Raw genomic sequence first — 23,769 nt, 5'->3', positions numbered from 1 at the left:
AGGATGACCCTCTCCTTTCTCTTGGGGACTAACTACTAGCAGGGACCAGAGTCACACAGTTCTAGAACTGGGAAAACTTAAATCTCATCCAGGACCATTAAAAGGGACTAAGAAACCCAGAGGAACAGCCACACAGCTTCTCAGTGGCAGCCATTGGGAGGTCCTGCCCAGGCTCCCTGGAGTACATTCAGCCTTGGAACCCCATGTGTACAGAACCAGTACGATTCTTCTAAGGATTCTCCAGCCCCTCACCCAGAGCAGGGCTCAGGGGAAGCAGCTAAGAATATTTGCAAAACGAAGGAATGAATAAAGAAAAACATTTATCTAATGCCTCTGTGTGCTGGTCACTCAGAAGGCACCAGCTCTGCTACAGGAATCTATGGTCAAGTTGCTCAGTGTGGTGTAGAAAAATAACATCCATGAGGAGGGTGGGGTATGCACCAGCAGGAGCCTTAGTCAACAATGTCAATGATCAGCGGACACAGGTGAGGCGAGTGTTTGATGCCCATGGTGAAGGCAGGTATGCGGGGCTTATGCACGGTGACCTGCTGGATGTTGTGGGAGCCAGGGCCAGGCCGAAGTGTGTGGTCCAGAGGGTAGGCAAAGTGCTTGGCCATGCTGAAGATGGGGCTGCGGTTCTGGTAGACAGATGGCTCTGGTCGGGCATGCATGGCAGGTCCAGGACCTCCTGCTATGTTCTCCTTGTAGAACCAGTTCTTGTTTGAAGAGCTCAGACTATAGCAGGGGGCAGCTCTGAAGACAGGGGTATTGGGCCCCAGTGAGTTTGGCAGCTGGTACTGGTTGGGGGCTGGGTTGGGGTCCATTACTCTATATGGGCACCGGTAGCCAAAAGTATACCGGGGAGCCCTGCGTTCCCCAGGAGGGTGAGTCTTCTCAAGGTTGTAGTGGCAGCAGGCTGGCGTGGCACTTAGACCTGAAAGTAAACAAAGTTGGGGGAGAGCCTCACAGTCCCTGATACATAAACTGCTGAGTCAGGGAGGGAGCTGCGTTCTTGCTCAGCCCTGGGGGGCTTCAGCATAAAGAGCTCAGCAGCAGGGCAGGGTCATCAGGCCAATATAGGGATATAAGAACAGGGAGTGGACAGCAAGATGGTCAACTAGGATGGTGACATTGCTGTCATAACATAAAAGCCATCAGTGTCAATATAGATAGCGCTGACTCCTCTGGCAGTCAGCATGATGGCCTTGTCCCCATATGCCATGATAGTACCAGGAAATTGTCCTGAGGTCAAAAGTTCTGTGAGCTCATTAGCATAACCATATCGCTACTTTGACATAAGCCCTATGACATCATAACACAATGTATATCATAACCGGCTTCTAGACACAAAAACAGTGTCACACAGGTAATGTCAGCATCATGACATTAGTGTCTTTGTTTTGTTTTGTCCTACCTCTGCCTCACAAGTGCTACGCCACCATTCCCACCTCACATCAGTGTCTTGATATGACATTAAGGAGATGCCAGCATTCACAAATCACACAAATACACCCCCTGCTTTGCCCCTGCCCAGGCTCTAAAGATGGACCCCCAAATCCCACACTCCCAATCATCCCCCTCCCAGCCCATCTTACGAAGGTTGGAGATGCGTTCCTCCATGGGGATCTGGGGACAGGTAGATATTCCAAACCGAGTTGCTTTAGGATCCAAGTAATAGCAAGGCCCAGGGCTACATACATCTATGACTCCTGTAGAGAACAAGGAGGGATGGGTCTGCCACAGGGGCCTTGTGGGAGTCTGCCTCCTCCAGAAGAGACATTTTCTCCCACAAGGGCCCCCTTCAGATTCCTCTGGCTCATGGCTGTCCATGAACTTTGATTTCCTTCTCTGTAAAATGGGACTCATCACATGACCTGCCATTCTGCAGTTTGCTGGGAGGACCAGATAAAACAAGAGCAATACCACAGTGTGGTCAGCCTCCCACCACAGACATGTCAGGGATGGTGCCAAGGGTAATGACAGCCACTGTATCTACTGTGAATATTGAGAGAGGGCCCAGCTAGGGGAAGCACAGGAAGGAGAGAAGGCAGGAAACCTGGATCCTCAGACCCATGCCCCTGCCCAGACTTTCACTGGCCCTGACAGTCATCCACAGGCCTTCTTTGATTATGGCAAATGAGGCCAGAAGAACTTTTGACACCAGAGCCAAAAGGCCCAGGGAAGGATGGCCCTGCTCTGCTGATGATGGGGCTGGGCCCCACAACTCCCTGGAGAGATCTGGATGAGAGGGCACAGAGCCTCCTTCAGAGGAAGGGGGTCATTTGGGAAGCCCTATTGGTTTTCTTTTGTCTCTCATCACATGCTTTAGCCCCCAGTGGACTGTGTCTGCAACCTTGAACAGTAGCCCTAGGCCCTCAGAGCTTGTCAGTGGGGGCTGCTCACGCCTCTCTGAGTGCCGGATGTGCAAGCTGTAAGCTGGCTCCTGGAACATGGAGGTATCATGGGCTATGCAGCCGGTACAAGATGGTCGGAGGTACTTGGCAGGCCCTGGACCTAGGAGAACAGACAGGACAGTCTTTCGCCTGAAACCACAGAATGATGCATCAAGAGATCGCAAGGACTTTGCTCTAGCTGATCTCATACTGCCACAGAACTGGGCATCGAGCTGTTTCCTGACAAGGAAGGGGAGATAAAATTCAATTTCCTCCAGGCATGGTGGTGCACACCTTTAGTCCTAGTACTTGGGAGGCAGAGGCAGGCACATCTCTGTGACTTCGAGCCTGGTCTACATAGTGAGTTCCAGGCCAGCTGGGGCTACAGGGAGACCCTGTCTCAAAAAGACAGAAAAAAAAAATTTAAATTTCCAATGGGCAGGCAATCTGTAACAGAAATGTAACTGTCACATTCTAACTAGCCATTTCATACGGTTACTTTAGCTGAGACCCTGACAACCCTTACTCTGCAAGGTAGATAATCATTTTTCCCATCTTACAGATAAGAATACCAAGGCTAAGAACTATCAATCTGACCATGTGAGAATCCAAGCATTTAATCTTTACTGTAAGCCATTTCCTGAGTAATAATCAGTTAATAACAACTTGGTAAGAATTCATTTGTCCAGTCTCTATCAAAAGGAAATAGAAATGACTTAAAGCTAGAACTGAGGAAGATGCTGAGTGGTAGAGTGCTCGCTTAGAATGCACAAGCCCCTGGGCTCAATCCCTAGCACCACGAAAAGCTAAAACCAGGCTAAAGGCTCCTAATCTTATTTATTTACTTTTATATTGTGTATATGTAGATGCTAGAAATCGAATCCAGGTCTTCTTGAAAAAGCAGCCAGTGCTCTTAACAACTGAGCCATCTCTCCAGCCCCAGTTTCTAGTTTTTTTTTCCAAAAACAGACACTGTATAGCCTCATACTCCAACTCTCCCACCCCCTAAAAAATTCCAGCATCTAACAGAGCTGAGGGGTTCAGCTTGGAGGTTGAGATCTTCTGTAGGGTCCTAAGAAGTGCTGAGACTTCGAGGAGGCAGGGTTGGCAGGCTGGACCCTGTCAGCAGCCCAGCAGAGCCAGTCTGCCCTGGCCCAGGTGGGTCTGCTCTCACCTTTGATGGTGGCCATGACAACAGGGGTCTGCTTTATCTCCTGCTGTGAGGGCACTGGCTCCTCCTTCTCTGGGTGCTGTATATAGAACACACAGTTCTTGGCTTCCTTGGGTGGTTTCATGGCTGAGGCTGGGAAACACCAACCAGTGGCAGTTACACCAGTGCCTGAGAGCCAGCAAGGAGGGGATACCCCCCGCCAAGGCCCCTACATCCACCACCCACCACCCACCCCAGAGACTCAGAAACAGCAAGCAGCCGGGCAGGGAAAAGACTAGGGCTCAAGCAGCTGAAGCCACAGAGGTGCAACCAGCACCGAGCCAGCAGCGGCTGAGCTGTGGGTGACATCACACCTCAGCAGAACTTGGACTGTGAAGCCCAGAGTGTTTATTTCCTCCGTTGCCGTGGTGCCTGAACTGTAGCATAGCAGTTCTACGCTGAGGGCCTAGTTTTAGAACCCTGAGAACTCAGCTCCATTGCCTACCCCTGTCTCCAACCAGGCTAAATGGCCTGAGGGGTCCTCAGGACCCTGGATCTGGGAAGGGAATAAGGAGTAAGTGGCATGGCTAAGCCAGCTCTTCACTACTAGTAGGCATGTTATAGACACAGGGACAGAAAGAATGAGTGGGTCCTGGGTGAAGGGTTCCTGCTCCCCGCACCCAGTCCTTGGTGTCCTCTACTCTCTGATCCTTCTACCTATCTCCCCAAGACTCTGGATAAGCCCTCCCTTCTATCAGAGTCTGCTTTTCCCTTTACCCGAAGGATTAAGCTATTTCGCACTAAGGTGCACTGCCCCTCGGCCCCTTCCCAGACTCCTTCCCTTAAAAAGCCACATCTAGGGGGCTGGAGAGATGGCTCAGCAGTTGGAAGTACTGACTGCTTCTAACCCGGTTCAATTGAACCCGAGTTCAATTCCCAGCACCCACATGGTGACTAAGAACTGTCTGCAACTCCAGTTCCAGGAGAATCCTGTACCTCCGTGGGTACTGCACGACATGGGTGCACTTACACAGGTGCAGGCAATGAACTCAAACACATAAAATAAAAATAATAAATAAAACATTTAAGAAGCCACATCTAGCTCGAGGAATACTTACCCAATGATGACATTTCAGACACAGAGTAGGAAGCAAACAAAAGAAGACAGAGGGTTCACACTGAGGTCCACAGCAGAAGCTTCCCATGCCTGTGGCTGAGACCTCCCCTTAGGAGGAATGTGTTGGAAAACACTAAGGGATGAGAAGGCTCCACAGGCTCCACATGATGGACGGATGAACCCCAGGGCTGGGGAAACTCCAGGGACCTCTTCTCTCCTAAGGAGCTCAAGGGGATCCAGGGTGTGAATCACACTGGAATCAGTCTGAACCAGGTAAAAGACCATCTGAAGGTCAGAAGACAGTGGCATTTAGATGAGGTCTGTCACCAGTGTAGAGACAGGAACACTGAAGCCACAGCATGGATCAAGGTCTTGTCCCTAGAGTTCTAGAATTCATCAGAGACAGGAATGAAACCAGGACATAAAATCCAGGGCTCTCTTTAGATGGCAGTCTTGGTGCTCACAGAGTTGCCAGAGCCATGCTTTAAACTCAAGAGAGCTGCCAGGCACAGCCACATCAGGCAAGCTGGGCACTTAAGGCCCTTGGGAACTGGGAGGCTCAGGTGTCACAAAAGGCTCCCAGACAGCAGCAGGTGACCCTCTGCAGGGGGACCAAGCCTGTACCTGCTTACCCACCCCGTGAAGGCACCATACCGGGACTCTCCTGCCTAGTGGGGTTCTCCGAGAGCCTCCCACTCAGCAGTCTGCTCTGTTCCTGTCAGGTGTCCTTGTACATAGCTCTCTTTGGGAAACTGATTCCCCCACCCTCAGCTGGTCCAAGCTGCTTTCTTTGGTTCCAAGCACTAGAAGCATTCCATCTCTGATGGAGTCCGAGCTCCCCCCTGGAGGAGCCCTTGGCTCTCCCCAGCTAGCCATTTGTCACTCATGCCCCTCCTCGCATCTTAGAGTCCCCCTCTTTGTCATATGTACCATGCCTTTAGGGTCCTAGTGTCCAGGAGTGACTCTGCATCCTCCCAGTGCCACCTGTCCCTCACAAACTTAGTGGCCCTGGCTCATGGTTTCTTCTACTCCACCCTTAACTTCTGCCATGACCCTGGTGACTTGGGCCTCCCCAGGGCCCACTCCCCAGTCAATGCCCAGGCCTCCTTGTGTGCAAAAAACTCTGCCAACTTCCTCTCAGCCCTTGTTCCCAACAGCAGTATGGGGCTTCTCATCACCTTCCAGAGCACCAATAACTGTTAACTCCATCTGGACACCAGTCCCTGCCTTCCATTTCCCACTCTATAGCAGTCTCTGCACAAGGGACCCCCCACTACTGAGCCTGTACCTCCTCCTCGCCTTCAGGCCCCTCCTGCCTTCAGGACGTTCAACCTTGAACTTGGCAACCTTACTGGGTCTCACCTCTGGTCAGCTTGCTCCCTGACCTCAGATATTGTTCCAGCATGTCTCACTCCTTCCACATGCCCAAGTCTCCTCAAAGCCCCTGACCACTTGCACCAAGCACAGAAAACAGGCCGTTGAGACTGGGCTGTGGCTGCAGCTCTCCCAGCCAGAACCACACCAGGCATCTGGCTACCTGCTTCCACTTCCACTGGAAGCTATGGCTGCCCTCCTCTCCTTGGATTTCCCTATCCTCTTTGAGATCCAAGGTCCCTTCCATCTGGTTAAGAGCATGTGTTGCTCTTCCAGAGAACCCGGGTTTAGTTCCCAGCACCTATATCATACAACTGCCTGTAACTTCAGCTCCAGGTGATCTAACATTCTCTTTTGAACTCTGTGGGTACTGCACACATGTGGTACACATACATACACTCAGGCACACTCACATACACATAAAATGAATAAATAAAAAAAATTTTTTTAAAAACCTGGGATGGAGGGATGACTCAGCGGTTAAGAGCACTGGCTGCTCTTACAGAGGACCCAGGTTCAATTCCCAGCACCCATGTGATGGCTAACAACCATCGTAACTCCAGTTCCAAGGGGATCTGACACCCTCCTCTGACCTCTGTGGGCATTGCATGACACTGATGCACTCACATACATGCAGGCAATACACTGATACACACAAAATAAAAACAATTTTTAAGTTTTTAAAAAATCTGCCTCTGGCCTCATACATGTTTCTGTGTCCGTCTGTCCATTTCTGCCAGTTCACAGACAGATTTACCCAAAGGGCTTTTTTTCTTGTGGTTGCCAGTCTCGCCTCTTTTTCCCTCCTGACTCACTGAAAGTTGGCCTCAGGCCCATTGCTCCACCCAAGGTAGGCTGTACTGAATGCCCAGGGACCTGCATGCAGCCATTGTACCCACTAGACACTTAGCATCCTCTTCTGATTTGGCCTCTTGGTAGAACTGAACTAACACGGTTGACCATGCCTTCCTTCATCCAGAGCCTCTGCTGACTCTAGAATGTTCTGGTTTTCCTTCCCTGGTTTTGGCTGCCCCTTCACAGACTTTCTTCTGGCTCTTCTTCCTCATCCTGACCTTTCAGTATTGGAAAATGCTTATTAATCACAAAGGGGAAAACAGTGAGTTCACTTGGGTGCAGTCTGTCAAGCTCTACCTCAACCAGGTAAAACACACGAAGATGGCTCAGCAGGTAGAATGCTTGCTAGGTAGAGACAGGAGGATCTCACTGGCCATCTCACCTAGCTAAATTGGTGAGCTCCATGTTCAGTGAGAGATTCTGCCTCCAAAAAATGGGGTAGGGAACAACTGAGGAAGATACTCAGTATTGGTTGACCTCTGGCCTCTATACACGTGCACACATACATAAACGGACCACACAAATTTTATGATGGTTATTATTGTGTGTATGTGTGTGTATGTATGTGTGTGTGGGTGTGGGTGTGGGTGTGGGTGTGTGCATGCCACAGTTCATGCATAGATATCAGAGAGCAACTTTCAGGAGTCAGATCTCTCTTTCCACTGCAGGACCAGGGGTTGAACTAAGGTCACCAGGTCTGGGAGCACTTTTACCCACTGAATCATCTTGCCAGTTCCATTTCTTTTTAAATTAAAAAAAAAAAGAAAAAGAAAAAACCAAACCAAACCAAAGCAAAACAAAATCCCACCAAGGGCACAGAGAGATACTGGTACCTCTTGGTGGGGTACTCAGAAGAGGACACAGCATTACCAGCATTACTTTGGCAAGTTTCCCAAAGATGCAAAATCTGAATCTAATCACAAGAACACCAGAGAAACTGAAGTCAAGATTCATCCACAAGATAACTAGCCAGAACGTGCCAAAGATGTCCAGTGTCACAGAAGATAAAGAAAGTCTGAAGAATTGTACAGGATTCATAGCAACTCAAAAAGCCAGACAGCAAAATGAAACACAGAAGCCAGGAGTTGCTTTTGATGTAAAGGGTGTTGTTAGGAAAATTGGCCAAACCAGAAACAAATCTGTGACTTACTTCAAAGTATTGTACCCATGTTAATTTTCTGATTTTGATAATTGCACTCCTGTCTAAAAGAGAAGGTCTTTGTTCCTAGAAAATACCTACTGAATTGTTTAAGAGAAAGATTATTTCTCAAATGGTTCAGGGAAGAAAAATGTATGTACACAGAAGAGAATTTTCAAAATGTAGTGAAACATTAACACTTGGGAAATCTAGGTTAAGAGTATGTGACAATTATTTGTAATAGTATTGCCACTTTCATGTATGTCTGAAAATATGTGCAATAAAAAGTCAAAAGAAAAAAATGTCAGGCTGGGGAGATGGCTCAGTGGGTAAAGCCCCTCCAGGCAAGTGTGAGGACCTGAGTTCAGATCTCCAGAACGCGCATAAAGCCAGGCTCAATAGCACATGCCTATAATCCTGGAGCCCCTATACAAGATGGGAGATGAAAGCAGAATTCTGGGAAACAAAGACAGGAGAATTCTGGGAAGCTAGCCTCTGTACACAGCAGGAAATAACAAAAAGACCCTGTCTCAAACAAGATGGAAGACAAGGACCAATATCAGGAGCTGTCCTCTTACTTCCATGGTGCACACACATACCTGCCTGTGTGAATAGCAATTCCCCTTCATCTGCTCTTCGAGAGAGAGAGAGAGAGAGAGAGAGAGAGAGAGAGAGAGAAATTTAAAAGAAAAAACTGTCAGTGTCTGGTATCTCTGGGCTCAGTTCTGGGTCTGCATCTCACTTTGTGCCACCCTCCTTTGCCCAAGGCAGTCCCATTCCCTGTCGTGACTTTAATTCCATTACTGGTACCCCAGCAATTCCCCTTCATCTGCTCTTCCGAGAGTCTCAGCAGCATTAGGCTGTATGCACCATGTCACTAGAATTTCTCACGAGCACCACAAAATCAACTCACTGTGTAGTCAAGGGTGACCTTGAACTTCTGATTCTCTTGCCTCCACTTCCCAAGTGCTACGATCACAGATGCCTGGTTTTATGCTGTTCAGGGGATCAAACCCAAGACTTTGTACATGCTAAGCAAGCCATCTATCACATGAGCTAGCCCCCAAAGCGAGATGTTCCCAACTCCAACCCATCCTTGTGAGATGTCCCCAACCTCAGTCCATCCCAGTATGTGACCCCAATATCCACCTTAGTGTCTGGGCCTTGGGCATGTCCTATAACACCTTCCTTATCTTTACTGTTCAGCCAATCACCAAATCACTTAGGGGAGTTTATACATCCCCCAAAGTCAGGCTCCTATTTGTTATTCACCTCTGTGTTCCCAGCCCCTCAGCATACTGCCTGATACCTGGCCTGTGCTTAAATATTTCTTGGGACTGGGGAGATGCCTTAGTGGTTAAGAGCACTGGCTGCTCTTGCAGAGGACCCAGGTTCGAATCCCAGCACCCACATGGTGGCTAACAACTGTCTGTAACTCCAGTTCCAGGGGATCCAATGAACCCTTCTGACCTCCAATGGCATTGCACAACACAGGTGCACTTACATACATGCAGGCATAGCACTCATACACATAAAATAAAAATTTTTTAAAGAGAAATTTATTTCTTGAGAGGCTGAGGGGAGATGAATCCGTTGATGAAGTACCTGCTACACAATCATAAGCACCTGAGTTTCGATCTCCAGCACCCATATAAAAGTCAAACACAGCCAGGCATGGTAGCCCATGCTTTTAATCCCAGGATTTAGGAGGCAGAGGCAGGCGAATCTCTGTGATCTGTGAAATCGAGGCCAGTCTGGTCTACGTAGTTTCAGGTCAACTGGGGCTACAGGGAAACCCTGTCTCAAAACAAAAACAAAAAGCCAAACAGTGGCACACCTATGTAACTCCAGTGCTGGGGCAGAGAGCAAAGGACAGAGAGCCTATTGTCCAGCTACCCTTGCCAAATCAACGAGCTCCAGGGTCAGTGAGAGACTCTGTGTCAAAAACCGAGATGGAGAGCTGGTGAGATAGTTCAGTGGGTAAAGGAGCTTGCCACCAAGCCCAGTGACCTGAGTTTGATCCCTGGGATTCACATGGTGGAAGAAGAGAAGCAACTCCATAAAGTTGTTGTCTGACCTCCACATGTGTACTGCAGCATGTATGTTTGTGCATGCACACATGTGTATGCACATTAAAAATGAATCCAGACATAGTGGTGCATACCTTTAATCCCAGTACTTAGGAGGCAGAGAGGAGGTTCTCTATGAGTTCAAGCCAGCCTGCTCTATATAGTGAGTTCCAAGCCAGCTAGGGCTACTGGGAGACCCTGTCTCAATAAATAAATAAATAAATAAATAAATAAATATAAAATGAGATAGACAGCAATAGAGGAAGGGACCTAATGTTGACCTCGGGCCTCCATATGCAGGTGCACACATATGCACATGCACTCACACATTCACTTACCCACATGAACATGTGCATACACCACACACATGCACACACACCAAAAGAAAAAAGAAAAAAGTATTTCTTCTTTCTGAGAGGCAGCTGTGGGTGCTGCGGAGCTCTGTGTTGTCTGCTTTGGTCCTGACTCACTGCTATTCGCTCCCACCGAGGAACAAGTTGGACAAGTAGTCGTGCTGTAGCCATGGCTTTTAAAGGATACTGGGAAGATGCCCATGGAGCCAGAGGTGGTGATTCACCGAATTCAAATCACTCTGACCAGCTGCTACGTGAAGTCCCTGGAGAAGGTGTGTGCTGACTTGATCAGAGGCACAAAGGGAAAGAACCTGAAAGTGAAAGGCCCTGTTCACATGCTCACCAAGACATTGAGAATCATTACAAGAAAAACACCTTCTTGTGACAGTTCCAAGACATGGGATCATTTCCAGGTGAGAATCTAAAAGCAACTCATTGACCTGCACAGTCCTTCTGAGATTGTTAAGCAGATTACTTCCATTAGTTTTGAGCCAGGGGTAGAGGTGGAAGTCACCATTGCAGATGCCCATCAATTACTAATGAACTGACTTAACCAGTTGTTTAAAAAAAAAGAAAAGAAAAGAAAGAAAGAAAGAAAGAAAGAAAGAAAGAAAGAAAGAAAGAAAGGAAAAGAAAAGCATTTCTTGGGGCTGAGGGTGTAGTTCAGTGGAGGTAGAACACTTGTCTGACATGTATGAGGCCTGAGTTCAGTTCCCAGCACAAGAGAGAAATGAGTGCCTGTTGAGTGAATGAGTTCATTGGCCCACTGATTGATCAAGGGAGTGCCACTCCTCTACAGGAACAGAGCATCTTTCCTGAGTGCAAGCAGAGGTCTGTCTGGCTCACTGGCCTGCCCTTGACAGCACTCATGCAGGCTTGTACAGGTTATCTAGTGCTGCATAACAAATTATCCTCAAAAAACAACAGCTTACCACAGCAATCTCCTGTCTTACATAGTGCCCGGAGTTTAGGAATTTGAAACGGGTCTGGCTGGGAGTTCTGGTTCCAGGGTGTGGCAGTCAAGATGTCAGTAGGTCCTACAGTCATCATAGGAAGGTGCATTTGGAGCTGGCAGATCCACACCCAAGATGGCTCATCCCCATGACAGATGAGTTGGGGCTGGCTGTTGGCAACAGACCTCAGCCATACAGGCTTTCTCCAGGTTGTTTAACTGCCCTTATTTCATGTCATGGCCACTCAGAGCAAGTAATCAGGGGGAGTAAAACAAGCCACTGTGCCTTCTATAACTTTGCCTTGCAAGTTTTGCCATCCTTTCTTCTTTGTCCTCTTGGCTACATAGGCCAGCCGTATGAAAAGCCAGCAGATGAGGACTGCTAAGGGCATCTTGGAGGCTGGTTACCATGAAGAGTGTGTGTGTGTGTGTGTGTGTGTGTGTGTGTGTGTGTGTGGTGTTTGAATATGTGTGCATGTGTGCATCTGTGTGTGGAGGCCAGAGGTGGGTGTCAGGTGTCTTCTATCACTCTCCACCTTTTTTTTTTTTTTAAACAGTCTCTTATTGAGCCTGGAGTTCATTGTTTTCAGAGAGACTGGTTGGCCTGCGAGCTCCCAGAATCCACCTGTCTCCACCTCCCACCACTGGGATTACAGGTGATGCAATGATACAGGTGATGGAAAATATGTGAGAATACTCAGGATGTGACATTGGGTGGACATCTTTGGGGGAGCCTGGCTTTTCATATAAGTGCTAGGGATCCAAACTCAGGTCCTCATGCTTAGACAGCAAAGACTTTACCCACTGAACCATTTCCCCAGCTCCCATTAGGCTTTTTGCTGCACAAGGACAAGTAGTCAATAGCCCAGGAGTATCTGCAGATAGGCTAACTGCAGCCTCACCAGCTTGTTCCACATTCCTATTCCTCTCCTCCAAGGGAATCCCAAGAGTCATGAAGAGAACGAAACCCTGGTAGAATGTGCAGGCACTGCCCTTCAGTTTACAAAGCCCCAGTGCTTCTGTTGGGGGCCATTGGCAATGAACTGTGGTGGCTCTAGACAGATGAGGAAGAAAGCACAGATAGGTGTTGTGACTCCTCTGAGGTCACACAGAAAAGGCTTGGCAGGACCTGACTCCTGGCTCCTTACCCCACATTCTTTCCACTGCCCTTCCCAGCTGCTGGCTCAGCCCTCCATCTAACATACATTGCAAGCCTCAGTCCCAGGCCCAAGCAGGTGCTTCTCACCCTTTTGGGAGCCCCAGTCAAGCACCCCAAAAGTACCCAGCCTATGTCACATCCTGAGTGAGTACATTCACATATTTTCCACTCAGTAGGGGCTCGTTTAGTACCCCTCCCAGAAGTTGTCTCTGCAGGCAGCCAATGTACCCCAGGACAGCACAGCAAAGGTTAACAGTATGAACTAATATTTAGAAATAGCATATCCCAAGGGGAGTCAGCTGTGGCCAGCTGGTCACAGCCACTGAAGCCACAAGCTTTTGTGGACGTGGTATGGCAGAGGACAGCCTGCTCCGGGGAACCTGAGAGGCCCCAAAAGGGTCGCCTACCCTGGCCCCACCCCACTTTCCCAATATGGCATAAATGTGGCTCACAGCCCATCCTGGCTAGGCAGACAAAGCCCCCCTTCCCCAAGCCTCCCATCCACCGCTTTGCTTCCCAAGCAGCAAAGACAATTTTTCAGCTCCTGAATTGTGTAATTGTTGGGACTAGCTGCTCCTGCCTGTGGGAGCCTAGCTGCCTGCACTTGGAGGACCCCCAAAAGCGCCTGCACCAGAAGCAGGAGCAGCATCACTCCTAGCCAAAGCCTGGCCTGGGGCTGCTGCTGTGGAGCTCCTGGTTGTGAGACTATAAAACCAAGGAGCCAACGCCTAAAGCCCATGTCCCCTTGCATAGGGTGGTGTGGGTTCTGTGTCCTTTGTGGCAGAGGGCCATTTTCCTGAGGGCAGGGCCCAGGCAGTTGAAGCAGTGTTCAGGCACCACCCCATCGAGGGCACAAGCACACATGATTTACCAGCAGGCTGGCTTTGGCCACAGGCTCCTTGGGTGGGGCCCAGGCGGTCAGGGGCTGAGGGCAGGGCGGGGCTACAGACAGAGCTGGCATGCTTAGTTCCAGAAGCACTGAGGGGTAAAAGTGATCAGAAATGCCTGCCCAACATGTGGAGCTGAACACTGGTGGGAAAGTGGGTGTTGTTGGGCTGTCTGTTGTCTTATTCTCCCAGAGCACTTGGAGAAACTGAAGAAGCACATACTCCAGCTTATTGTAGTATCAGAGAATTTGGAATCCTCTTTGAATTAAAGGTGCCATTTTCTTTCTTTGCCCCTTGCATGTGTCCTGTCGTCTGTCTTGCTGAGAAGGCCCAGGCTGGGGATGGGGGAAGCATTCACTTATACCTCCTAATCTAGCTAGGCCAAGTGGGGAACAGATTACAGGAGAGGGGGATACTCCAGGGAGTAAACTCCACAGAGTCTTTAGAAAGAAAGGTTAGTGTGGGGAAGGAGGGCAGGAAGGTTTCCTGGGGGAAGGTGAAATGTGAAGCGGTTAGGGATGGCCACCATGGATGCCTAGCTAACTGAAGACAAGGAAAATCATGGCAAAAGTTGGCAGGCAGAATGGAGGCAAGAGCCAACTTTGAGGGCCAGCAAGGTCTAGTTCAGCTTTTCTCAAGACAACTGTGCATAGGAGGCTAAAGTGGAGACAACAGAGGGGGGCAGTGCCCCCATCCAACTGCCCATCTCTGAGTCAGTGAGTGTTAATCAGTCATTCCTAAGCAACATGAGTCCTCAACTTTCATGGCACTACACAGCATCGATCCAGAGTTCAAGTTCAGTGCTATAGACTGAACAGAGGCTAAGCCTGTGTACATCAGAACCCCAGCGACCCTTTTGTACTGGCAACACACACTTCCTAAGGTGTTAAGAACCCAAGTAAATTATTCTCATTTTCTCTCTCTCTCTCTCTCTCTCTCTCTCTCTCTCTCTCTCTCTCTGTGTGTATCTGTGTGTGTGCCTGTATGTGTTTAGGTCTGTGTCCAGGCTGTTCTTTAACTAGTTTTGTAGACAAGAATGACCTTGAATTTCTGATCCTACTGCCTCTACCTCCTGAGTGCTGGGATTACAGGCATGTGCCACCAAGCCCAGTTTTTATGCAGTGCTGGGGACTGAACCCAGAGCATTTTGCATGCTGGGCAAGCACTCTACCAACTGAACTATATCCCCGGCCACCGGCACCCCTTTTTTTCCTAGTGCTAGGGACCAAACCCAGGGCATTGTGCATGCTAGACAAGTATTCTATCACAAAACTACCTTCGCCTGGTAAATACTTTACAAACTTGAAAGCCCCAGCAGAAGCGTACAAGCTGGGTCATGACTGCAGCATGGCTGCCTTCTTTTTCCAGGCCTGTGTTTCTCTGCCCAGTCAGCAACAAACCTGGGGGAGGCTCAGAGCTCATCCTGACTTGAATCTCAGCTGTGGGCGGCATCTCCTTGTTTGGAGGCTCTCTGAACAGACAAATGATTCCTGGTAGTAGTGGGCAAATCTGTGGGTAGGGACCAGGCAAGATGGGAGAAAATGGGTGACATGGAACCAGTGGACATCTTCACTCTAATTTTTTTTCTTTTGCTTTTGCTTTTAATATTCTAATTAAAACTAGTGAAGTTTTGGGGCTAGAGAGATGGCTCAGTGGTTAAGAGCACTCGCTGCTCTTACAGAAGACCTGGGTTCAGTTCTCAGTACCCACATGGCATATACTCACACACATAAAATAAAAATAATAAATATTTTTAAATTTCACAGTAGTGAAGTTGTGCATCTTCACCCTAATTTCTAATTCATAAAGAATCAAACATCTCCTCTCCCTTTTATTCTTAAAAAGAAAATGCTTTTCCTCCAATCTTATCAAATTTCCTAATCCTGGACCCATACACAGTGGGTGGACAGTAAGCAGCTCCTAATGAGGACCAAGTGTCTTGCTGACTCAGGAGAAGGAAAAAAGGAGACAAGTCATGGATTCAATGGCTTTATTACCACTGAAGCCAACTAGACACATGGCCACAAACTACCTAGGGTGTCTGGACAAGAGCTCTTAGGGTTAGTAAAATTCCTGTTGAACAGCAACCAGTAGCTTCTTAGTCAACCCCAGCAGGCACTTATTGAACACCTACTGTATGCAACTACCTCTAGAGAAGAACGTTCAAGGTACATAGGTGACACTCCATCAAAGGAAGGTAAGTTGTATGCAAACTGTGAAGTATTGGGATGTATAGAGAGGGAGGAGAATAGACCAATATTTGTTGAGTAGACCCTGGAGTAGGTATTTGAGGTACAGAAAAACTTTACTTAATCCTTATATATCCAGTCTTACAACAAAGGAAACAGACTAGTTTAAGGTCAGACAGCCAAGTAAGATTTGAGAGCAGTACTCATAATCACAGACCTGGCACCATCACACCATGCATGGTGCTAAGAGCACTGGACTTGGGCTCAAGGATTTGACTTCCCCTCTTCATAGACTTGCTCAAGCCCTTTAATCTCTCTGAGCCTCAGTTTCTTCATCTTGGTCAAGGGCAAGGGACTGAGAAAAGGGTACAAAGTGGAGTATAGGTTGGAGGGGGCTGGAGTGTGATGGGGGAAGAGAGGGGCAGTATTTTAGGGGTGTTCCTCCATCCATCCACTGGATGGAAAAACCCAGGCCAGGTTCCATTGCAGTTGGGGCTGGCAGCCACAAGCACTGGAAGCACCATAATAACACTGCGTTTTCTCCAGCTCCTGGTTGGGACTGGGCAAAAGTTTTTGCCTGGGAGGGAGCCAGGCAAGAAGGCCCCAGACTGAAACTGTTAGGTAGGAGCTAAATCCAGGGCCAGATTTCCAAGAGGCAGCAGGACAAGCAGAAACACCAGGACTCTGAGTTCAGGAGACCTGGGTTCCTGGCCCAGAATGGCCAGGGACCTACCTACCCTTCACTCCAGGCTCTCCCCCTCCATACAATGGGGGGAAGGGTCCTGGGCACCCACCTTGCAGGGTTATTTTTGAGGCATGTGACATCATAGGCCTGAGCAAACTTCTGCATTAAGGAGGAGTCCAGACCTATCGCCTGTATAGGCAGAGAAAATGAAATGTTTTAAAGAAAAGAGGTCAGGGTGACAGGCCAGTGGTCCCTGAGGACCCTCACACTGACATCTCCTGAGATCTCCTGAGGCCTCAGAGGTCTGTGGAAGTGGTGGGCATCTGGGCCTGAAGTGTGTGTGACACCCCCCCACGGCATCCCCACAAGGGCAGAAGGGGGCTGGCCCAGCTCATGCTTGCTGCTAGACAGCGTCTGAAGTGGTCCTGAGGTAGTGTTCTGGAGGTCTAGAGCCTCAGAGACTTTGTCCCAAATCCCCCAAGTGGGGCTTAGGGTCTGACTAGGCAGTGAAGGTCCCCTTAGCTCTGGCCCAGGAGGAAGAGCCCAGCACGGCCCCTTTAAGAAGGTTGGGGGTGGGGGCAGACGGAGGGAGCCCCCGCCTGAAACCAGAGCGCGGGTCGGCGACTGCTCCGCCCCCGAAGTTAAGAACCCTGTCTTCGGAGGAGTCCCAGCCCGCCCGAGGAGCCCAGCTCCCTCGACTCACGATTCTGGAGTCCAGACGCAGCTCTCGGTTCCCTCGCCTCCCGAGTCCAGCCCAGCCCGCCGCTATGCGTCCTGGCCCACGGCACCCGCTGCCAGCCCCAGTCCTGGCCCTGGCTCTAACCTTGGCTCTGTTGGCCAGACCTGCCTTTCCTGGTGAGTGAGGAGCCTGAGACCCCTAACCCAGCCTAGGGGATCTATGTAGGGGGACTGAACTCATAGCCCAAGATCAGGAGTTCTTCCTCAGACTGAGACTGAGGACCTCGAAGGAAAGCTCCGTCTATGGGGTCTCTATCTTTCCCAGTTTGTCTGGTTGGGTCACCAGGGACCCCTGGAGTCAGATTGTCTAGGGCGGGGCTGTGCCTACCCAGATTGCCCAGGATACTCCTGTGCCATCCAGTCTTTTTGTCAGACAGGTTTGGGGTGACCATATTGGTGCCCAAAAGACACCCAGTGACAGTAAAAAAATGGGCATCTGGTCTTATATGCCCCAAGAATGGGGAGTGCTGTAAGGTGGTAAGTGGAGAGGGAAGCACACTGCCCCCACCCTGTGTGTCACCCTGCACACCTCCACAGTGGCCTCCTCTAACTGCTTTCTGTACCTTCTTGAAGCTCTGCTCCCCTCTCCTTGTTCCCAGGGATCTAGCTGGCCAGCTGGCTTTTGCTACTACCTCTGCCCTTCCTTCTACCTTCTTTTCCATCTCCAGTCTCCTCACTGAGACAGCCTAGTTGGCGACAGACAGGACCACCCCACTCTTCAAGTTCCAGAGGCAAGGCTAGCACCCCTCAGATATCTGACAGCCTAGGTACCTCTGCCACACCCCCTGTCCCTAGCTCTGGTGCCTGACTCCAGAAGAAATTGAATGAAAGTGCACCATCTGAGAGGTGCTAGTCTCTATCCCCTTCTCTGTCACAGTGCCAGGATTCCCAGTATTACAACATTCTTCCTTTAATGAAGACATGGTCTAGTTATGCCATAAGATCTGTGGCCTCAGGGCCCATCAGTCATTACTACCTATGTATGAATCAGTCCTTCAGCCTACATCTTTCAGGACCATTTCCAAGAGCAACTAGGAGCAGAGAAAGCCTGAGTCTCCTTTCCAGGGGCCCATGCCACACCCTTCTCCCCATCAGATGGGGAAAACAGCTCTAAAGAAGGGCATCACGAGGTACCCAGAAGGAAAAATGAGTCCGGAGAGGACCCCCTGAACTGAGTCAGGGGTGGATCCCCGGGCTCCCTATTCTTTTTTTTTCTTTCTTTTTTTTTGTCTTTTTGAGACAGTGTCTCTCTGTAGCCCCAGCTGTCCTGCTATTCTTTTTACGTGGACTTACTCCACTGAGATCTCAGTGCCTGGGTGGTAGATAGACCTCAGAGAAACGGAAACAAGACCTGAGGCAGTTGTGAGTTCAGCTCATCCAGCCCTCAGTTTCCAGTCAAGGGATGGTTCCCAGCAGCCCCTACTTACTTGGGCTTCTACTGAAAATCGCTCTCAGATACCATCTTAGCATTTACAACATGAGGCATTGTGCTAGGCAGTGAGAGCTCACAGAAATAGACAGGCTCAACCTGGGTGTGGCAGTCCATGCCTGTAATCCCTGCACTCAGGAGGCTGAGGTTGGAAGATTGTGCAGTGAGACAGCCTTGGCTGCAGCAGGAGTTCCAGGTCAGCCTCAGCTGTAGTGAGATGCTACCTCAAAAGCAAACAAAAAAGCAAAAAACAAAGAAAGAGAATGGGGAAGGTAAGAGAAAGAGCTTGAATTTATTCAGGAGACAGAAAAAGTAAATTCAAACTCAAAGAGCAATTTCTGATTGTGCATGTGAAGATGGAGATGAAAAGTGTGGAGAAAGGAAAATCAGGAGCAAGCTGGCTAGGACAAAGGGTGGTCCTTGATCAAGCCTTGGAGTGTGGGAAAGGAGTTTGCACTCAGGCTGTACTCGGCCACCACAAGAGTGCTAAGGCGAGTGTTACAATGTTGCAATAGGAAAGCCAACAGCCTGATTGGAAGGCATATTTTGAGCTAAAGATAGGAAGAGCCATTGGTCTGGGATACAGAAACGTTAAATGGCAAAATGAAGTCCACAGCCTGGTCACTGTTGGCACCAAGAAGTTAGCCCAGGTATAGGGCAGGACAGCATCATGGTGTCCATGGGGTTTGTAATGTTAAACCCACCCTGGACTTCAGAACGGATTTAGCATGGAGAAGATAAAATGGCTGATGTTCTCCCCCATGCCAGGCAGAGCTTCTGGCTAACAAACCCAACTCTAATGCTGGCTCAAACTTGTCCTGGGCTCTACCTGAGGAAAGCTTCACTCCACCTCTCTTGGAGGCCCTCAGGTTTTCATGTCCCAGCTGAGGCATTCTGGGAAGTGCCCTGGTACTTATCTGCACCCCAGAGCATCCAGGTCATGGGCCTGGGAGGCAAGTATCCTTGGAAACCATCTGGGCCAATATTTCAACTGTAGAGATAGAAGAACTGAACCCCCAGAAAAGAAGCAATGTGTCTAAGATGCTCACAGAACCCCAGCTGGGAGTTCTGCTCCTTCTGAGCCCTGTGAGAGGCTCCCCCTTAGCAATGGATCAGGACTGGGAGAGGCTAGATGAGGGTGAGGCCTGAGGGACAGACTGAGAAGGAGACAGCCATCCAGGCAAGAAGATAGGGATATAGCCCTGAGGGGGCGGTGGGGGAGGGGGTAAGTGACAGAGTGAAGGATGTCAAAGTGTAGCACTGGGTACAGGGCTCCCACACCTTTTCCCCTGGCTTACCTCACTGAGTGTGAAAGGCAGGATGTAAAAACTTGATGTGGGATGCACATGGCAGGTGTCCAGGGAGGTGGGGGTGTCTTTCAGGGTTAGGTAAGTGGGTCTCTGAAGTGATGGGGTATGTCAGACAGCAGAGGCCCCAAGGCACCAGGTACAAGAAATGGAATCAGAGTAGATCCTGCTGCCTCTGAGGATGACTTGGGAGCATCAGCAGTGCTAGGGACAGATGAGCCTTGTGTGTACACTTATGCTACCCCAGATCTCTGGAGCAGGGCAGGGGCCAGGGCCTTATCCAAGCCCACCCAGACTCTAAAAAAGCTGACCCAAAACCAAACATAACTGAGTTCCCCTTCCCAATGTCCATATGCCCAGGCAGGACAAGAAGGGCCTTTTAGTGCTGCTCGCTTGGGGGGCCGAGGGGGAAGGAGAGCCATGCCAGGTGGGCCAGGCTGCTGCTTGCTGGAACCTAGAGGGGAGCAGGCCACAGGGAGGGGAGCCGACACATGTGAGGTTCATGGAGGAAGTGTATAGGCTGTGTCTGGGAACTGGGAGTGCTGCCCAGGAAGGGGCAGGGGAGGGGGGTTTAGAAATTGCCCTGAGTCCTGTGCTCACTGCCTGGCGCACACAGATGGGGCATGCACATGAAGATACAAAGGCACAGGTCATGGTAATTCACAGCTGCTCTCAAAGATCCTGACAGAGGTGGCAAGGGCCAAAGTGGCTACGGCCTCATCTCCAATCCCCTACCTGAAAGACCTGGGCTGGGTGGTCCCTGGGGGTACCAGTCTGAGCTGCTCCTCCTCTTAGGGACCAGGAACAGATGAACTAGGGGAACCCTACCTTGGTCCTCTGCTGTTTCACTGACTCCCAGACAACTACTAGCCAAGTCCAGCACCCCTCTTGCCTCCACCATGTTCTGTGCCCCAGCCTATGTCAGTTCAGTTCTGTAAAGCCTTCTAGACAGAAGACTCTTCTTCCTGGTGCAGATGAAAAGTGGGTTTGGATGCACCATCATTCCTGGGTCTGCAAGGAATGAACTTCTATTGGAATGAACTGAATTTGTACCAACAGTTTAGTATTCGATCCTTTCTAGGACAGGAGTTCCTAGCTCTCTGCCCCTCAAGAGAGTCCAAACCTCCTAACAAGGTTCATCGCTCCAGAGCCAGTCTAGGAGGGTGCTGGCATCCAAGGCAGGCTATATCCCCATTTTACAGGAGTAGGAAACTGGTCTCAGAGAGAAGTAGGGACCCCGTGGTCACTGTAGACATATAGGTCATGTTGCTCTCACGCATCCCAACACTGTGGGATCCCAACACTATCCCAGATCAGACCAGCAGGATGAGAGCACCCACTGGTGACCTCAAGTCCCCCAGGAAGAGGTAGATCTCCTTGAGCAATCGGATCTCTGTTTCTGTCCCTCCAGCCAGTGTTCCCACCTCTTCAAGCCCTCCCACCTCATAACAGAAGCAAATCCTCCTTTAAAAGCCTCCACCCACTCCCAACTAGGGCAACAAATGAAGTCCCTGAGATAGGGTGTAGCCTAGGGCTGCTGTCAAGGTAGATTGGTAGCATGGCTCCCCTGTGTTCTGGAGGTGGTATGGGTGGGCCTGGCCAGGAACAGTGCCTGTCTTGTTGGCCAGTCCTTCTCACTCAGTGCCTACCCACGCCTGCCGGCTTGTAGCCTAAGGAGGAGTCAGCTCTGCCAACTCTGGCATGCATTAGCTAGGCTGCCGGCCATGGTTCATGCTAAAAAAGACCAGGCTAGGCTACAAACCAAGAAAAAAAGTGTGTGTGTGTGTGTGTGTGTGTGTGTGTGTGTGTGTTCTCTCTCTCTCTCTCTCTCTCATGAAACTGCCTCCCTCCCCAGACCTCACTGCAGAAACACCAACTCTAGACCAGTCCTGTGGCACAGCTCTGTAGGTCACAGGGATATTGGGGTTCAAATGTGGCTTGCTCCAGAGTCACAGTACTTCCTTAGTAGATTGGGGTCTAGGCCTGCCCTTTGTCTTTATTCTGACATGGATGGTGGCAGCACATGCAAAACCAAAAACCCTGTGGGAGCAGATTTCTCATCTGCTTTTTCCAGGCTCTCTACCACATTGCTGAATGCAGGGTTAGTTCACTAAGGGCTGTGGAGATCACTGGGCCAATTTCAGAATGCACCTCAAGGTGCTCCAGGGGGCCACACTCCTGCACACCTGGAGGTAAATAGTAAATATGGGATGCCTGCCCCACCCAGTTCATGTGTAGCAGCCCCATGAACATATTTATAGATTGAGTTTTGTGTGTGATGTGGTTTTTGCCAAGAGTGATGGTACGTTCCTGTAATCCCAGTTCTTGAGAGGAAGAGGCAGGATTGAAAGTTCATGGCCAGTCCAGACTACATAGCAAGACCCTATCTCAAAATATAATAAAATAATATCATTATTATTTTGAGATAGCAAGACCTTATCTAAATAATAATAATTTAAATTTTACTTATTTTATTTTATTTTATGTGTATGAGTGTTATGCCTGCATGTAGGTAAGTGCACCCGTGTCGTGCAGTGCCCATGGAAGTCAGAAGAGGCTGTCAGATCCCCTGGAACTGGAATTATGGACAGTTGTTAGCTGCCATGTGGGTGCTGGGATTCGAACCCGGGTCTTCTGCCAGGACAGTGTTCTTAACCATGGAGCCATCTCTCCAGCCCCCATAATGATAATTTTTAAAAAGATGTTGGGGTAGGGATGTAGTTCAGTCAGTAGGGTGCTTGCTTAGCATGCACAAGAAGCTGGGTTCAATCCCTAGCAGTACTGCAGAAATTGAGTGTGGTGGTACATTCCCATAATATCAGAATTTGGGAGGTAGAATCAGTCAAAGTCATCCTTTACTACATAGTGAGACTAAGACCAGCCTAGGCTACATGAAACTCTATGTAAAAAGAAAAAAAATGCAGTTTTAAAAAAATGCAGTTTTTAAAAAATATTTTATTTATTATTTTTATTTTATGTGTATGAATGTATTGCCTGCATGTATGTGAGTGCACCCGTGTCACGCAATGCTGCAGAGATCAGAAGAGGGCTTCAGACTCCCCTGGAACTGGAGTTAAGGATGGTTCATAGCCGCCATGTGGGTGCTGGCAATCCATACCAAGTCCTCTTCAAGAGCAGTCAGAGACCTTAACCGCTGAGCCATCTCTCCAGCCCCAAAAGATGCAGGGGTTTTTTGTTTGTTTGGTTGGTTGGTTTTTTTTGTTTTTTTTTTTTTTTTTTGGTTTTTTTGAGACAGGGTCTCCCTGTAGCCCCAGCTGTCCTGGAACTCACTATGTAGACCAGGCTGGCCTTGAACTTACAGAGATCCGCCTGCCTCTGCCTCCCGAGTGCTGGGATTAAAGGCGTGTGCCACCCTGCCTGGCCAAGATGGATTTTTAATAGAGGGTTCAATGGCAGAGAGAGAGAAAAAGAGGAAGAGAGAGAAAGGAAGAGAGAGAGAGAGAGAGAGAGAGAGAGAGAGAGGGAGAGATCTAGTGTTAGCTTGCTTGCTTCTTAGCTCTCAAAGAATCCCACTCAAGGGGCTGGAAAGACGGCACAGCATTTCAGAGCACTGGTTGCTCACACAGAAGACCTACCCAGGTTTGGTTCCCAGCAGCTAACAACCGTCCGTAACTCTAGTTCCAGGGGATCCAACACCCTTCATGGACATTGCATACACTTGGTACACCTACATACATGCACGCAAAACACATGTACACACTTAAAAAAAAAATAGAATCCTGCTCATTGATTGCAGAAGCCAGGTATGGTGGTGCACACCTTCAATCCCAGCACTTGGGAAGCAGAGGCAGGAGGATCTCTGAGATCAAGGCCAGCCTGGTCTACATAGCAAGGCTACAGCAAGACCCTGTCTCAAAAAAAGACTTTTTTGCAGGATTCCCTGGAAGATGTCCTCCAAGTAGTTCAACTGGGAGCCTGAAGGCAGGGAGCAGCTGCTGAGTCCAGCCTCCTCA

The 23,769-nt window shown here is 49.4% G+C and overlaps 2 protein-coding genes and 1 pseudogene across 3 annotated transcripts in view; 2 read left to right on the top strand and 1 right to left on the bottom strand.

The window, feature by feature from the left end:
* Nucleotides 1-336: 336 nt before the first annotated feature.
* On the bottom strand, nt 337-7,038 carry Odf3l1 (outer dense fiber of sperm tails 3 like 1). 2 transcript variants are annotated; one of them, XM_029569231.1, is made up of 6 exons: nt 6,934-7,038; nt 4,662-4,945; nt 3,568-3,696; nt 2,404-2,514; nt 1,596-1,709; nt 337-934 (listed from the first exon to the last, which is right to left on the bottom strand). In XM_029569231.1, the coding sequence occupies exons 2-6, from the start codon at nt 4,672-4,674 to the stop codon at nt 453-455; spliced, it is 849 nt and encodes a 282-aa protein (XP_029425091.1). In that variant the 5' UTR covers nt 4,675-4,945; nt 6,934-7,038; the 3' UTR covers nt 337-452. The 2 variants fall into 2 exon arrangements, with proteins under 2 accessions (XP_029425091.1, XP_008843108.2); XM_008844886.3 differs by lacking the exon at nt 6,934-7,038 and having other exon boundaries at nt 4,662-5,890.
* An 85-nt stretch (nt 7,039-7,123) lies between these two features.
* Nucleotides 7,124-10,997, top strand: LOC103743546 (annotated as a pseudogene).
* Nucleotides 10,998-17,022: 6,025 nt separating this feature from the next.
* Cspg4 (chondroitin sulfate proteoglycan 4) overlaps nt 17,023-23,769 on the top strand; it is a 37,814-nt gene continuing 31,067 nt past the window's right edge. The window contains exon 1 of the mRNA XM_008844885.3: nt 17,023-17,176. Coding sequence (XP_008843107.1) covers nt 17,089-17,176 — 88 coding nt within the window. The 5' untranslated portion in view covers nt 17,023-17,088. The remainder of the gene's footprint in view (nt 17,177-23,769) is intronic.

This window comes from Nannospalax galili, unplaced genomic scaffold (assembly GCF_000622305.1).
Source record: "Nannospalax galili isolate Female #2095 unplaced genomic scaffold, S.galili_v1.0 scaffold1622, whole genome shotgun sequence".
In the NCBI taxonomy this organism is placed as follows: Eukaryota; Metazoa; Chordata; class Mammalia; order Rodentia; family Spalacidae; genus Nannospalax; species Nannospalax galili.
Note: the sequence above shows the minus strand (reverse complement) of the source record. Positions and strands in the feature narration are given on the sequence as shown.